Here is a 15465-nt window from a genome sequence, read left to right on the forward strand (position 1 = left end):
TATCAGTTTATAATAATAACTTATGGTAGTTGATATTCAATCTTCTTTTCTTAGCCAGTGGTTCTAAAATCAAATCAAAAATGAGAGAGTGGACATTTATGGCTAGCTCCTTATGGCATCATAATAGGAGGGTTCTAATATATCTGGTGAAAAATACTCTTAATCGTATGTGATTAACTGCACTAATGGTGTTTTACCAAACATATAGTAGTAGTAATCTTAAATAAACTAAGAAAATTAACAGAAAGAATATGCCAGAGAAGTAACTGCTCTCCCTTCGAAAGGATGAGCATGCCTTGCAGTTCCTTCTCCTTCAAGGGTAGAATCTTCCCTGGAGCCCACCTAATTCTTGCTCCTTGAATCTGCCCTCCCTTGCCCCTGATGTCTGCTGTGTCTAATTCAATGACGGTTCTACTATTTTTTCCCAGCTTTGATGACCATGACCCAGCAGTGATCCACGAAAACGCCTCACAACCAGAGGTGCTGGTCCCAATCCGGCTGGACATGGAAATCGATGGGCAGAAACTGAGAGACGCTTTTACATGGAATATGAATGGTTTGTAAAGAAAGATATGCAAACGATCTAACCATCCTGATTCCAGGCATTGGAAACGTTCATGAACAAATATGGCTTTTCCCTAAAAATATATCTTGCTTATTCTTAACTTCAGATTGGAATGTGTACACACTTGAGTTTTTTTAACTGTGAACAGAAAATGCAGCAGTTTTATAAAGGGTTTTGACCTTTTCAGGTAAATCGGTAAACCAGAAAATATTTTCTTATTAACTGTGCACCAATCAGCATGCTCAGAAAAGGCTATGGAGTTAAACCATTAGCATAAATTGGCCACATCCAAAGCAGCACAGAGATTTATCTTAGGGTCCTCAATAAGGCAACTGCAGCAGGTGCTTGAACTCACAACACTTAGATGGTGCTTTTTTACACTCCTGTGTACAGTCTTGATTTTGTTAATCAGAAGCGAAAGCTTCATAGAACTGTGTTTTGAAAGTCCCCTTTTGCCTGTGAATATATTGTGTATACTGTATTTTAAGTTATTCCGTGAACTGATTAAAGAGAACCGATTAAAACAGTTTTTCTTGTAGCCTGAAAAAAGTGCTTTAGTCGGAACCTTTTTAAAAAACTTTTTAAAGCATTTTTTACTACCTATTCACCCGAACTGATAGTAAAGAAATCCTTTAAAAAGTAAAATAAATGGTTCTGATGATCAGCTGTGACAACCAGCTGTGCCGATCAGCACAGCCTTTTAAAAACTTTTCTAAAGCTTTTTTTTTTTTACTACAAAATGCTTTTAAAAAGTAAAAAAAAAGGTTCTGAGGATTGCGTGGCACAGCTGATTGTCACAGCTGATCATCGGAACCTTTTTAAAAAGCTTTTTTAAAGCATTTTTTATTACCTATTCGCCTGAACCGGAAGTAAAAAAAAGTTTTCAAAAAGTTTTTTAAAAGTTCCGATGATCAGCTGTGCGACAATCAGCTGTGCTTCACGGTTTATATTTGTTAGAAAGCAGAAAATCCTGTGAATGTAAAGTGAATGTAAATCGTGCGGCAGAGCTGTGTCCCCCCCCCCCCCCCATTCCCCCTCTGTTCTACTTACTTTTGCAGACTCGGAAAAAGCTTCTTAGTGCTTGTGTGCATCCCACAAAGCGAACTGTTAGCAGACTTCAGAGCGTTTCACTCCTGCTTTAGAGTATTTATCACTCAGAGGCAAATGTTGTTGTGGCATTTTCCTAATAACACAAGTTTTTGTTTCCATCAGAAAAACTGATGACTCCAGAAATGTTTTCAGAGATTCTCTGTGATGACTTGGATTTAAATCCCCTCACTTTTGTTCCTGCGATCGCATCTGCAATCCGACAGCAAATTGAGTCGTACCCTACCGATAGCATCCTGGAGGACCAGTCAGATCAGCGAGTCATCATTAAGGCAAGGAGAGGGGAGGCAGCGGGGAAAGTCCTGCAAAGCTTTTCTGGCTTGTGAAGAAAAGGTCAAGTGATGGAGAGCATAGAAAAAAGCAAAACAAAGGCTGGAGACCGGAAAAAAGGACATGCAGCAAGTTTTTCCCCACACCATTTATTACATCTCTCTGTGATTTTCTGTCTTTGAAAGCCATTCTTGCCTCCAACACATTTGTACACCAATGATTTAACTTCTCGCCTCTCTTTTTGAGAGAGTACATTACCTCTGACAAAAGGCACGGTCTTTGCCTTTCTCTCATCCGTTTAGTCATTTGTTTATTGGTTTTGTATTCTACTCATTTGTTTTTATCTGTATGATGAAGTCATTCAGCATACTTCTTTCTGCATACACATTCATTCATTGCTCATTAGTTCTGTTTCTGTTGTTTGGTTTTGCTTCACCACATGCTTCTTTTGGAGCCTATTCCCTGTTTTTATGCTTCCATATATGACTTCAGAAGCCCCCTCTGACGAAGAGCAGCTTTGTTCCCATCTGTCCTCAGTCTTTCCTTGTACAGACCATATGCTGCTCCACAGCAGTTCTGCTAACAATGTCAGGTCTACTGTCTTTTTCCATCAACTGTCCCATCTTACTGTAGAGGAACATATTTTGATTCTCTGAGAGCTCGGTTTTAACATAATGTGTTCACAATATGATACATATAAGTCCTTGACCTACAACCACAATTTGCACTAGAATTTCCACTGCTAGGCAAGACAATGGTCACGTGCGTCCCATTGATTTTGGATTAAGCAAATCACATGTCATTAAAGAAATCCTCCTTCCCCCACTTTGCTTCTCAGAAGCCAATTGGGAAGATTGCAAGTGGTCAACATGTGACCCAGGACACTGCAACCATCATAAATAGATGCTGGCTTTCAAATGCCTGAATTTTGATAATATGATTTTAGGAACGATGCAATGGTCATAAGTGCAAGGACTGTTCATAAGTCACTTTTTTCAGTGCCACTGTAACTTCAGTGGTTGTAATTTGAGGACTTCCTGTAACTTGAGCCTGGTCATTTGCATCTCAATTGGAAACTCCGCATTGATTTGTTCAATCTGTTTTGTTTTCTTGGCTGTTCATTGTATCCTCAGGAATTTTCTGCAGTTCCAAAGTTCCAAACCGTCAATATTGTTTCTGTCCCGCTTCTTCAAAGTCCAGTTTCCATGTTCATAGAGTGTTGTAATGGGAAGTGCCAGGATTGTGAATGTGGTCATGTGACATCCTGCTTTGCGACCATATCGCTTAACAGGGCAAATTCTAATGCCAATGTGGTCGTAAATTAAGGACTATTAGCACAGACACATCCCAGCATCTGAATCCAGGGCTTTCATTCCTACTCTTCCAAGTGCCACCGTGCAGTGTTTTTTTTAAATAATACATTTTATGAGTGTATCAAAGTATAAAATATAAAGATAAATTTTCTCCACCATTTAGTACAAAAATACACATATTAAAAAAATCCTCTCTTTTTGTGGCCTTCCTTGATTTTAAGCAGGCCTTTGATTCAATATCCAGGATCACCCTCAGGGAGAAATTAAAATACACCACTATTGATAAACGCCTCCTCTTCCTCATACAAAAATTGTATGCCATTTCCATCTTGAAAGTGAGGTGCAATCCCCAAGGGAGTTTAACTGGCCCAGTAAGGGTACAAAAAGGGGTACGGCAGGGTTGCATCCTGTCCCCCTCCCTCTTTAACTTCTATATCAATCCATTGATTGATCTCTTACAGAACCCTGATTTCCATTCTCCTAACCTAGCACAACGCAAAGTTCCAATTCTCTTATATGCTGATGATGCCGCTATTTCACAAACCCCTAGTGGGCTGAAGAGAGCAATTAGAGCAACACTTGGCTATTGCAGGCAAAACAAGCTGGTCCTTAACTTTGATAAATCAAAAATTTTAGTTTTTGCTAAAAGACCTAGCCAATACTCCTGGAAAATAGAAGGATATAGTTTGGAACAGGTTAGAACATTTAGATGTTCACTTGTGGAATGCCACAGGGGTCGGTCCTCTCGCCTCTCCTGTTCAACACATATGTGAAGCCGCTGGGTGAGATCATCCGTGGTTTTGGGGTTGAGTATGACCTCTACGCTGATGATACTCAGCTGTATATTTCAACCCCAAACCACCCCAACGAGGCTGTCGAAGTGATGTCCCGGTGCTTGGAAGCCGTCTGGGTCTGGATGGGGGACAACAGACTTAAACTCAACCCCTCCAAGACCGAGTGGCTGTGGCTACCGGCACCTCGGTTCAGCCAGCTGATTCCATCGCTGGCCATAGGGGGCGAACAATTGCCCCCTGTGGAACGGGCGCGCAATTTGGGCGTCCTCCTTGATGCCCGGTTGTCAATGGATGACCATGTGGCAGCCGTGGCGAGGGGGGCGTTCCACCAGGTTCGCCTGGTGCGCCAATTGCGCCCCCTACTGGACCGGGATGCCCTACGCACGGTCACTCATGCGCTGGTGACGTCCCGCCTGGATTACTGCAACGCTCTCTACATGGGGCTGCCCTTGGGACGCGCCCGGAGACTGCAGTTAGTTCAGAACGCAGCCGCGCGGGCTGTGATGGGGAGTACGAGGTACTCCCACGTAACACCTCTCCTGCGCGAGCTGCACTGGCTACCTGTGGTTTTTCGGGTGCGTTTCAAGGTGCTGATTACCATCTTTAAAGCGCTCCATGGCACGGGACCTAGTTACTTGCGGGATCGCATCCTCCCACATACATCCCTGCGGCCAATTCGCTCACACAGGGAGGGACTTCTCCTGGTGCCGTCCACTAGGCAATGCCAACGGGCGACACCAAGGAGTAGGGCCTTCTCTGTGATGGGCCCAACCCTCTGGAATGACCTCCCCCCCGACATTAGAACCACTTCTGACCTCCGCTCCTTCCGGCAAAAATTGAAGACTCACCTGTTCCGATTAGCAGGCCTGGCATAATTACAATCTGTCCCTCCTGGCAAATGTATTATTATCTGGCTATCTTAGGGGTTTTTTAATTTGTTGTGTCTGTTTTAGGGATTTAAAATTTATATTTATATTAGCTTTGTACAGTTCTTTTAATTGCATTTTAACCTCCTCCAAACTACATATTTCACTTTTTTATTGTATTTTGTGATATTCTCTATGGACTGTACACCGCCCCGGGTCCCTTCTGGGAGAGGGGGCGGTCTAGAAGCACCAAATATAAATAAATAAATAAATAAATAAATAGATACCTTAGGGTGGTTTTCCACTCGCAAGGGACATGGAAGGCACACCTGGATCACACATTGCAAGCAGCCAATAGGTCCTCAAACACAATTAAACATTTCTTTTACACAGGTAGAGATCAGTTAGTACTTGCTGCATTAAAACTTTTCGAGGCCAAAACATTGGCACAAATTCTATATGGGGCACAAACAGGAATCCTTGCAAAGAGAGACTTGCTAGAAACCATACAAACCAAATTCTTGCAAGCCATCTTAGCTGCACCCAAAGGAACTCCAAATGCCCAGTTAAGAATTGAGACAGGCATGACTCAAATTCAGGTAAGAGCCTGGAAAATGATGATCATTCATTGGCTTAAAATGCATTTCTTTCCAGAGGGACTGTCCACACTAGTGTTGACTGACAATTTCCCCTCCCCCTGGAAATAGGCAATTGATCACAAGCTGGGCTCTTATGGACTCTCACCGGTATTCTTAATGTCTCTAGGCTTTGATCAAGCAAAGCAAGTAGTAAGCAATAGAATGAAGGACATGGAGTTCCAAGAAGAACTAAATAGGTTGCCTCTCCACAGTAGGGACAGAATCAAACAGGGTGTGTGGGAATCGGCAAGATATCTAAATGACCTGAACTTCCCAAAACGAAGAATAGCTTTCTTCAGAGCCAGATTTAACATTCTTCCTTCAGCACTCCTCCAGGGCAGGTATAAGAGAACACCAATAGCAGAACAGGTTAGTATATGTGGTAAAGGAGAAGTGGAAGGTATCTCACATGTTCTATTACACTGTGAGCTATACAGAGTTTGTAGATCTGCACATATTCTCCCCTTAGAGAGATTGCCAGGGAGGGCAGACAATATTTATCAAGTAGGTTTTATTGTCATTTCAACAATATACAGTACAGTACACAGTGAAACGAAACAAAGTTTCCCCAGGACCAAGGTGCTACATCAGACAACATAGATAAAAAGAAAAAGAGCAGCACACAGAACTACACATAGCTCTAAATCTAAGAACTTAGAGAGTGTTGAGGAGTCTAATGGCTTGTGGAAAGAAACTGTTACACAGTGTCTGTGCAGGCCTGAATGCTTCTGTACCTTTTATCTAGGTTTTCTCCTCCAGGACACAAACCCGGCTACCACGTATGCAGTGGCAAAGTTCTGTGTTGCTGCAATGTCCACGAGAAAAAAAATAGTTGTCATCTTGTACCAATTACTTGGACATATCTCTAACAATTTCTGGACCATTATATTTACTCCCATACTTATTGGTTTTGCACCCAGGTAAACCAGGGAGTGACCCAAACAATTTGAGAACATGTATGTTATTATCCACTTTTAACGTCAATACTTTTTAATTATATTTTAATGTCAGTACTTTTAAAAATATTGTAAAAAGTAATGTGTATTGCTGGTCTTTGACCATAATAAAGATTTAAGGAAAAAGATAAATTTTAATAAGTAATAGAAAACTGGGTGTGGGAGAGAAAAAGGGCAAATATGGTAGAAAGAGGGAAAAAGAAAGAAAAAGGCACTGACTCCCAACTCTCTTTAGCACAGCATTGCAACTTCAATTTTTTACTTTTACACACAAATATATATTCGTCCTTTCTATGACAACAAACCTACCTAATCGGCAAAAACGAAATCAATTTCATTTTTTTTTCTTTTGAAAGCACAAAATTTGGAAGCATTTTCCAAATTAAAACAAAAATATATTCTCTTTGGATAAAAATGTCAATTTAACCATCTCTGCCTCTCCTAGTTTGGGAATAGTATATGCTTCTGTTTAATTAATCTTTATAAACTGTCATTTATATTAAAAGAATTCCCTATATTATTTCATTTTTTTAACCCCAAAGTCTGTGTGTTATTTTTAAATTTGATCAATAATATTTTACAAACTTTGGAGATTATTCAGCATTACATAGAAGGACAGAAAACATACATTTTCAAACTCATTTTATAAATACTACCCTATTTCCCTGAAAATAAGGCCTCCCTGGATAATAAGCCCAATCAGGTTTTTGAGAGCATGTGCAAAAATAAGCCCTCCCTTGAAAATAAGCCTGCCTCCCCAAAATTGCCACACAGCAGCACCCATGAGGTGACCACGCTTACCACCTCCTGCACTTCAAAAATAATAAGACCTCCCCGATAATAAGGCCAAGTGCTTATTTTGGGGGTCAAAAGAAAATAAGACCCTGCCTTGTTTTCAGGAAACTACAGTATCGGTCTTAGAGCTTTCTTTCAAAACATATATCAAACTTATAAAAATCCATCCTAACTAATTAAGTCATTACATTTAAGTCAGTACCTCCAACTTATCTTTGTAGAATAAAGTTTTTATTTTCAGGAATATCTATCGTCTCTCTTCTTCAAGAAATTCTCAGCCTTGTTAATATCTATTAAAAAAGTCCCAAAGTTCTGTTAAAAATTGTAGATTAACTTGAAACCCTTCCTCATAGAATAAAAGATCTCTGAGATGTCTATCTTTTTTTCTCAAAGGATTCTCAACCTTGTTAGTATCCCAAGCTTGACCTTTTAAAAATTGTGAATGTACTTGACACTCTTGTTTCAATAGCACTGGCAAGGTTATATTTATACCATCTTAATAGTGTATGATTTGTATTCCAAAATTAGTTATTTGCATTGTCCAGTATTTATTGATACTGATAAACAAAGGGGTAATAATTTTCTACATCTAATTGTATCTCTTGTTTTTAATATCATCTGTATGATTTGTATCTTTAGTCCCTAGCTGGTTTATGGGCAGTGGTGGGATTCAAATTTTTTTACTACTGTTTCTGTGGGTGTGGCTTTGTGGGCTTGGCAGGGGAAGGATACTGCAAAATCCCCATTCCCTCCCCACCCCATCCCACTAATCTGCTTTCCAGCTCCGTTCTCCTGTTCAGGGCAACAAAAGAAGATCAGCTGGGGGACAGTGGAGGCAGGGCAAGCCTATTTGCCAGTTCTCTGAACTACTCTAGAACCTGTCAGAACTGGCTGAATGCTACCTCTGGTATAGGTGATTTTCTGTATGGAGCTTTCAAAGATTTTCCTGATGACAGACTCAAGCTCAGGATTAAGCATTTTTGTAGCTCCCTCTAGTAGTCAAATATTTATTTATTTATATATTCCTTTTCCTGGCCAGAGTTCATGAAAATTAGAAAATTTCAATCACCTACAACAAAGCAATCCAGGGCTGAGAGGCGAGGCCGAAGTCCCGACGATACAACATGCAGTCTCAATGTTCTGAGATCTCAGTTGACACTTTTGCCACTGGGTGGTCCAAATGGACCTAAACCGTCCCGCAGACACGGTGAACAGGAAGAATACGTCTTGCTGATCTCAGGGACATCGCAAAGTCCCTGATTGATCCAAGAGAAAGTCTTCAAGCCGGTGACAAAAAATCCAGCCAAGGCTGACAAAGTCAGGGAGGCTCCAAAACGGAAGAGTATGGAAAGAGAAAGTGTTTCCAGCTGTTGAGGAAATTTTATTGTTTTAAGCGTGACTGCCTATAAAAAACTTAAAATAAATTCAAACTGGAGAACAGAAGAAATAAGCGGCGGAATTAAATCTGGAATGGTTTTTCCAGGGGGTTATCTTTTCCTTTCAGTGCTATCTTCACGGACAGAATTTATGTAAGACCTTAAAAACGAACGGACTAAGCTTTCTTCTATTTTTTTTTTCATTACTCTCCATAACCTATGGTCTAAAACTCTCGTCTGTCATTACTGTGGGTGTTTTTCTAACTCATTTAAGAATTGGATTTTCTTTTCAACTTGAAATACAAAAAAGACTTTTTTAAAAAAAACTTGCAACATTGTAACTAACACTAGGCTTTGAGTATTGGAACCGAAACACGTTTACTTTTTTTCATGGACTATCGGGCTGGCACCTCAAGGTCTTATTGCTTGTTTACAGAAAGCGATAAGAAGACACAGATGCTCCTTTGAAGTATTTATAACCAGAGAGAGGTGATTAAAAGCTACTAAGTTAGAATAATAATGTTTACATAGTTGAAAACAATGGCGCTATCCCAGCAGGAGAAAGAGGCTTTAAGTCTGCAAAAGATATTTTCAGAAATACAGAAATTATCAAATACAAGTGAGAGAATTGAGAAGAAGTTGGATGACTTACTCCATTTAACAGCAAAATATGACGGGGAAGTTGAAGATGTTCATCAAATGGAGAAAGTGGCAGTTAAAATTCAAAAAAAATGAAGAGGAAAATGAATATAAAGAAACTAAAACTGCTGATATTTATGGTGATTGGTTCGTCTGTGAAAATGGAAAGAGTGGAATATTGAAAGAGGAATTAAATGGAGGGGAAACTTACTACAGATGGCAAGATACAGAAGAAGAAAAAAATAAAAGAATTTATGGACCTAAAGAGAGAATGTTTTTAGCAATAGTTTTGATAACACCACTGACAATCAAAGATAAGGTGATTAAAGAAACAGAAGAAGGGCATTGAAATTACAAGAGAGACTGTATAAGCAAAGAGCTGCTAAGAGGAGTCCATACAAAGTTGATTAAAGAAAAGATAAGAGGACTGATAACTACAAACAGCAGAAGATATGAGATTGTTACTGGAAAGATACAGGTTGATAGATGGAAGAGTATAACTTAAAACTAGCTAAACCTAGTGAAATTTAGTGATAATAGATATAGTTAAACAAATAATTGATAATGATAATAATGTATACTATGTGTAGTGTCATGATAAGCAATAATGGGATATGAATATTGAATGGTACCCATGAAAGGAAGATTAGAAACTGTCTTGGATTATATATAAAGATTAATAAATAAATAAATAAAAAGAACTAAGTTAGATATAGTTAAGTTTTGAATATTAGGGGGAAAATGTAATGATATACGATATAGTTAAATAAAGGAGTGATAATGAGAATAAGGTATATATAGGCAAATTGAATGTAAATTGCAAATAAAGATTTGGAAAGAAGGATTAGAAAATTTTATTATTGAATATTATGGATGTTTAGCTAGAATAGGACATAAGGATTCAGTGTTATTGGAGGATTTTAGAAATAGTAAGTGAAATGCTAGTATGTGGTTATGTATTAAATTTTGGTATATTTTATGATGAAGGATGTTTAAACAATTATAGTCAAATGTAAATGGAGGTATGGTGATGGTAACATGTATAAATATCTGAGTTAAAACACTTGAGTTAATATGAATTATGCTTGATGACTGTGGAAGAGATGCACGAAAGCCTTTTGTAACCAACTGATACACTTTCTACAGTATGCAAAAAAGGAAGATTTTATGTGTTGTGTTTGTTTTGAAAAAAAAATTATAAAAAAAAGCAATCAAGGGCTACAAATTATTTTAAAAATAGTAAAATTAAACCACAACTTTTATCCTTATGTTTCTCCACCATTTTTTTAAAAAAATACTCCACATCCTTATTTTAGCTGCCTCCACAACCCTCTTCCTTGTCATTTAACAATAAGAAAGTCTCAAAAATGGTTCAGAGCTTCAAAAAGGCTGTGACTAAAGAGAGTCTCTTTTAGCTAATAAAGATAATAGTCTCCTAAATTAGTTAAGAAATAAGGCACGACTTATTGCCCCTTTGAAAATGATTGTAGCCCTGCCTCCCCCCCCCTCCCCAACTGCTTCATAGCACACCTTCTGAAACTACTTGCAGACCGTTGCTTATCGGAGGACTCTAGGATCTCCCTAACCCAGGAGAATCAGAGAAGTGAAAGGAAAGTCTGTTCCTTCTGTTAAGTTGGAAAAATGACAGTCCAGACAGAGGAGATTCTCTGGGCATGTCAGGTGGCCGGCCATATCACTGTAAGAGTGCAGTGCATTTTTTGACTGCTGGTTCTTTTACTGTTGAAAGTCCTAAAAGGCAGAAGCTCTCCATCATTTCAACATCTTCATTATCAGGTCCAAGGGTCATTGCTGTAACTGGTGCCATTAATGCGGTCTTCTTTATATTTAAGCAGAGGTTTGATTTTTTCATTATGCTTCTCAATTTTCATTACTAAAGTCTGCAGATCAATTAACTTTTCTGCTACTGTTTTTGGTATATAAGCAGTGTATATTTTATTTTAATATGTTAACTGCTATCTTTTGCAATTGCATTGCTATGTTTGGTTAGATGAGTTTCTTTGTATTATAATTGTATGTTATTCTGAAAGATGGAGATACATATATTTTTATAAGCAAGTCCTATGAAGAAGATTCTGATGAGACATCAAACGAGTAGTTTCCTTGCATGACATCTCTGGGTACCTCTGTACTATTCCATTTCTTTGTTGGAGGTTTTTTTTTTTTACTGCTTATCTCTGCATGTCCTGGAACAGGTGGAGCATGGAATTTGTTGCTCTCCAGAGGAAGGCAGCTAGCAGGCAAGGACGCCTTGTGTTGAAGTTCAGACTGTAGCACTCGATTTCTTTGATATTCATATTCTGTAGGATATGGAGAGGGATGGCTAGATTCACATTTGCTTGATATACAAAAAATGAAGACCTCACCTGTGTCTTCTGCTTCTAGCTCAACATTCATGTGGGGAACATTTCCTTGGTGGACCAGTTTGAGTGGGATATGTCTGAGAAGGAGAATTCCCCTGAGAAGTTTGCCCTGAAGTTGTGCTCAGAACTAGGACTGGGTGGTGAGTTCGTCACCACCATCGCTTACAGCATCCGGGGGCAGCTGAGCTGGCATCAGAAGACGTATGCCTTCAGGTATTTATGCTTTGATCCTGTCCCCAAGTGGGGGGATCTGAGGGATGGCCGATTTGTAGACCACCAGGTATTGCTGAATATTTCCTTTGGCTGTGCTGCTCAAGACTGTTGGGAATAGACGTTCTGAGAGGCACAGGTTTCCCACTCCTGCAACGTGGAGTTCAGCTGTTGTGACTGCAAGAGGCTGTAATGCAGCACCTCTGCTTCCTTTCATCTGGGAGTCCAAGTATCTTCCACAATCTGAAGCCAACTTGTCTGCTTAACTTCAGATCCAATTCTGCTGGATGTGGCAGTCCATATAGGGTGTGATTGAGAATAAAAGGATGTGACCCTGTACTCCTTTGGAGCTCAGGACCTTGTTAGCCTTGATTCTCTCTCATGTCATCTGTTAGTGAGAACCCCCTGCCGACCGTGGAGATTGCCATTCGTAACACTGGGGATGCTGACCAGTGGTGCCCTCTGCTTGAAACCCTCACTGATGCAGAGATGGAGAAGAAGATCCGAGACCAAGACCGGAACACAAGGTACCGCCTGCCGCTTCTCGTGAAATTATTATTTTTTCTGCATGAGATCAAATGTACTTGTGAGATATCTGGCAAATAAATTTAACAAATAAATACAAGTGAAAAATTTCCGATATTCCCAGATGTTTCACAGATTTTAAAATTAAAGTCAACTAGTTCTGACGATCAGAAGACTTCCCAGAGTCTTCAGGTAAAGTTTTGGGTGGTTCATGGATCACCAAACAATGTATGAAAATAATTTAATAAATACTACTTTAATTAATAGTTTTAAAAACAACAACCACCACAATGGATTGTTCCATTGACCTTTTGGGATCAGTACTGACCATTTTGAGGAACCTTGGCTAATTGTGCCTCCGTGGTTTGCAGGAAACTTTCCTAAAAATGTTCTTGTGCCATGGATTGTACTGAATTCTATGTATTGAAATGGGAATGATGATTTGTTTTCCCTGCACAGGAGTTGTTCCTGTCTTCTCTTCCAGCCTGTTTTCCAGTTTAAACTAAAGTTATGCCAAGAATCTGCTGATGATTAATCTTGCTGTCTTCCCTTCTAGGCGCATGAGGCGTTTAGCCAACACAGCTCCAGCCTGGTAACCTTGTAGAGGACTTTCGGCCTCCAGACTGTCTCTCCAAAGGACTGGCCTCCTTGGGGGCCTGCAGCTCTCCCTGGACTAGCTTGGCAAGCCAGGAGTCCCTCCTTTCCCCAGTCTCTACCTCTGGGGGTCCAGTAAAGATGAATTGTGGCAGCTGTCCAAACCTTCTTTTCCCACACTTTAACAACTTTTTAAATAAATAATCCATCAAGATGGAAGATGCATTTCCAGATTCTTTTTCTTTGTCCCCAAATGTATACTAATTAGTTTCCCCTTTTTCTCTGTCCATGTGCCTAGCAATCAGTTTTTCTTTGAAATATTGGGGTGGGGTGGGGTCACTAAGCCACTATGTGGCACATTTGGTTTTGGTGTAGCTTGTTGCATGATCTCAGCTCATGTCTTTAGTATATGGTGATTAAGCAAACCAGTATGATGAAGGAACTCAGTTAATGGCTTGTTCTAGAAGTATGTTTCTTCCATTTCTGCCTCACTGTATAATAGTCACTCTGAAGTCCTTGAGTTAACAAAATGAGCTGGTGATATTTCTATTCTGGCTAAACGCGAGTCTCTTTTAAGCCATACCTGTTGTTACCTGCTTTGGAATTTTGCCCAGTTCTGCAATTTCCAGAGACGACTCCTGATTATATATTAATAAACATTTCCAGCCTGATATAAGATATATTGAAATACTATGGGGATATTTTAGAAGCTGTATAATGCTGGTTTTATAAAGGTTTATATTTTTATATTATATTACAAATATAATATATTCATAAACTCTGTTGTGGATGTAGCCTATCTGGATTTTAGCAAAGTGTTTGGTACAGTTGCACATAACAAACTTATGAAAAGTTGTACAGGCTTTGGCTTAACACCTGGGTGGTTCAGTGGGTGAAAAGTTAGCTCAAAGTCAGAGCCCAGGGTGGGATTGTTCATGGGACACTATCTGAGACAAACGGCATGCTCCCAGGCTCAGTTCTAGGTCATCTTCTGTTCCACATTGTAAATGATATAACAGAAAGATTGCTAGGTAAGATTTGTCTTTTTGCTGATGACACAAAAATGTATATCCTGGGGATATTCATAACATGGAAAATGATTTGGCACGACTGAAAAATTGGTCAAAATGTAGAGACTGAAGTTCAATGTTTCTAAATGTAAGATCATGCATTTAGGGAAAATGAATCCTCTTGGAGGGTGCAGTGTTGGACAACAGAAGAAAAAGATGTAGCAGATCATTGCAGTCATCATTGCAAATGATTGCAAAATGAGCAAACAATGTGGCCAGGTAGCTGTGAAGGCAAACAAAATCTGGGATGCACCATTAGAAAGAAAACCAGCAGGAAAAAGGAGGTCCTAATCTTACTATAGAGAGAGCTTTAGTCAGATCCCAGGACCGGGGGTTGGGGACCCGTGTTTTAGAAGGGAGTATTTTTAATATTAAGCAAAACTCATGAACACGGGCATAACCTCAAACTGATTGGAGGGAAGATCAAAAGTCATGTTAGAAAGAGTGACTTCACAAAAAGAATAGTGAAAGCTGGTTACCATGTCAGTCATCAGTAACTGACTTTAAACATGCTTGGGATAAGCACGTGTCTATCATCTGTTAAAAAATAAATGCAAGTTTTAAAATATAAATAAGAAAACAAAAAGGTGTAGTTCATATCAATAGCAGATTTATATACCACTTCAGCCCTCTCAGCAGTTTACAATGTCAGCATTTCCCCCCCAACAATCTGGGTCCTCCTTTTATTGGCTTTGGAAGGATGGAAGGCTGAGTCCTCCTGGAAGAGCCGGAGTGGCACAGTGGTTACAATGCAGCACTGCAAGCTCCTGCTGACTGCCGGCAGTTCGAGCCACACCAGCTCAAGGTTGACTCAGCCTTCCATCCTCTGAGGTCAGTTAAATGAGGACCCAGACTTTTGGGGGCAATAGGCTGACTGTATAGCGCTTAGAGAGAGCTGTGAAGCACTATGAGTGCTGTTGCTATTGCTGTTGAGCTGGTCAGGATACAACTGACAGTGGGGATGCAGTCAGCCTGCAGTGCTGCGTTCTACTCACTGCACCACCACAGTTCATGGTGATGGACCAGCAGTTCTTTTGCCATCATTTTCCTATGTTTCTATATAGCAGCGCCATATAACTGAGTAGTTTTGCTCAGGCTTGTCTGCTCCCTCAAAGGCCGGGAGGGGTGGAGTAAGAGAGCACCAGGAAATCCCAGCATTAGGGTTGGCTAAATGGGTAAAAAAGGCAGGGATCAGCCATAAAGAGTGTGTGTAGTACAGGTAGTTTGCGATGTACAGTCACAATTGAGCCCAATTTTTTTTAAAAAAAATATTTTTTGAATTTTTGTTTTGTTTTAATTGAACAAAAACACAAAAAAAGAATCATCCTTCATTACATCTTGTAGAAAGCGTGTCGATTGGTTACAA

The 15465-nt window shown here is 39.7% G+C and overlaps 1 protein-coding gene across 2 annotated transcripts in view; it reads left to right on the plus strand.

Moving 5' to 3' along the window:
- SMARCB1 (SWI/SNF related BAF chromatin remodeling complex subunit B1) overlaps positions 1–13248 on the plus strand; it is a 43447-nt gene extending 30199 nt beyond the window's left edge. For both annotated transcript variants that reach the window (XM_081966190.1, XM_081966189.1), the window contains 5 exons: positions 429–556; positions 1778–1944; positions 11723–11913; positions 12306–12437; positions 12992–13248. In XM_081966190.1, the coding sequence (XP_081822316.1) occupies positions 429–556; positions 1778–1944; positions 11723–11913; positions 12306–12437; positions 12992–13031 (658 nt within the window). In that variant the 3' untranslated portion in view covers positions 13032–13248. The remainder of the gene's footprint in view (positions 1–428; positions 557–1777; positions 1945–11722; positions 11914–12305; positions 12438–12991) is intronic.
- The last annotated feature ends 2217 nt before the right edge of the window (positions 13249–15465 follow it).

Source organism: Natrix helvetica (genome assembly GCF_964273705.1).
Source record: "Natrix helvetica genome assembly, chromosome: 14".
NCBI classification, from domain to species: domain Eukaryota; kingdom Metazoa; phylum Chordata; class Lepidosauria; order Squamata; family Natricidae; genus Natrix; species Natrix helvetica.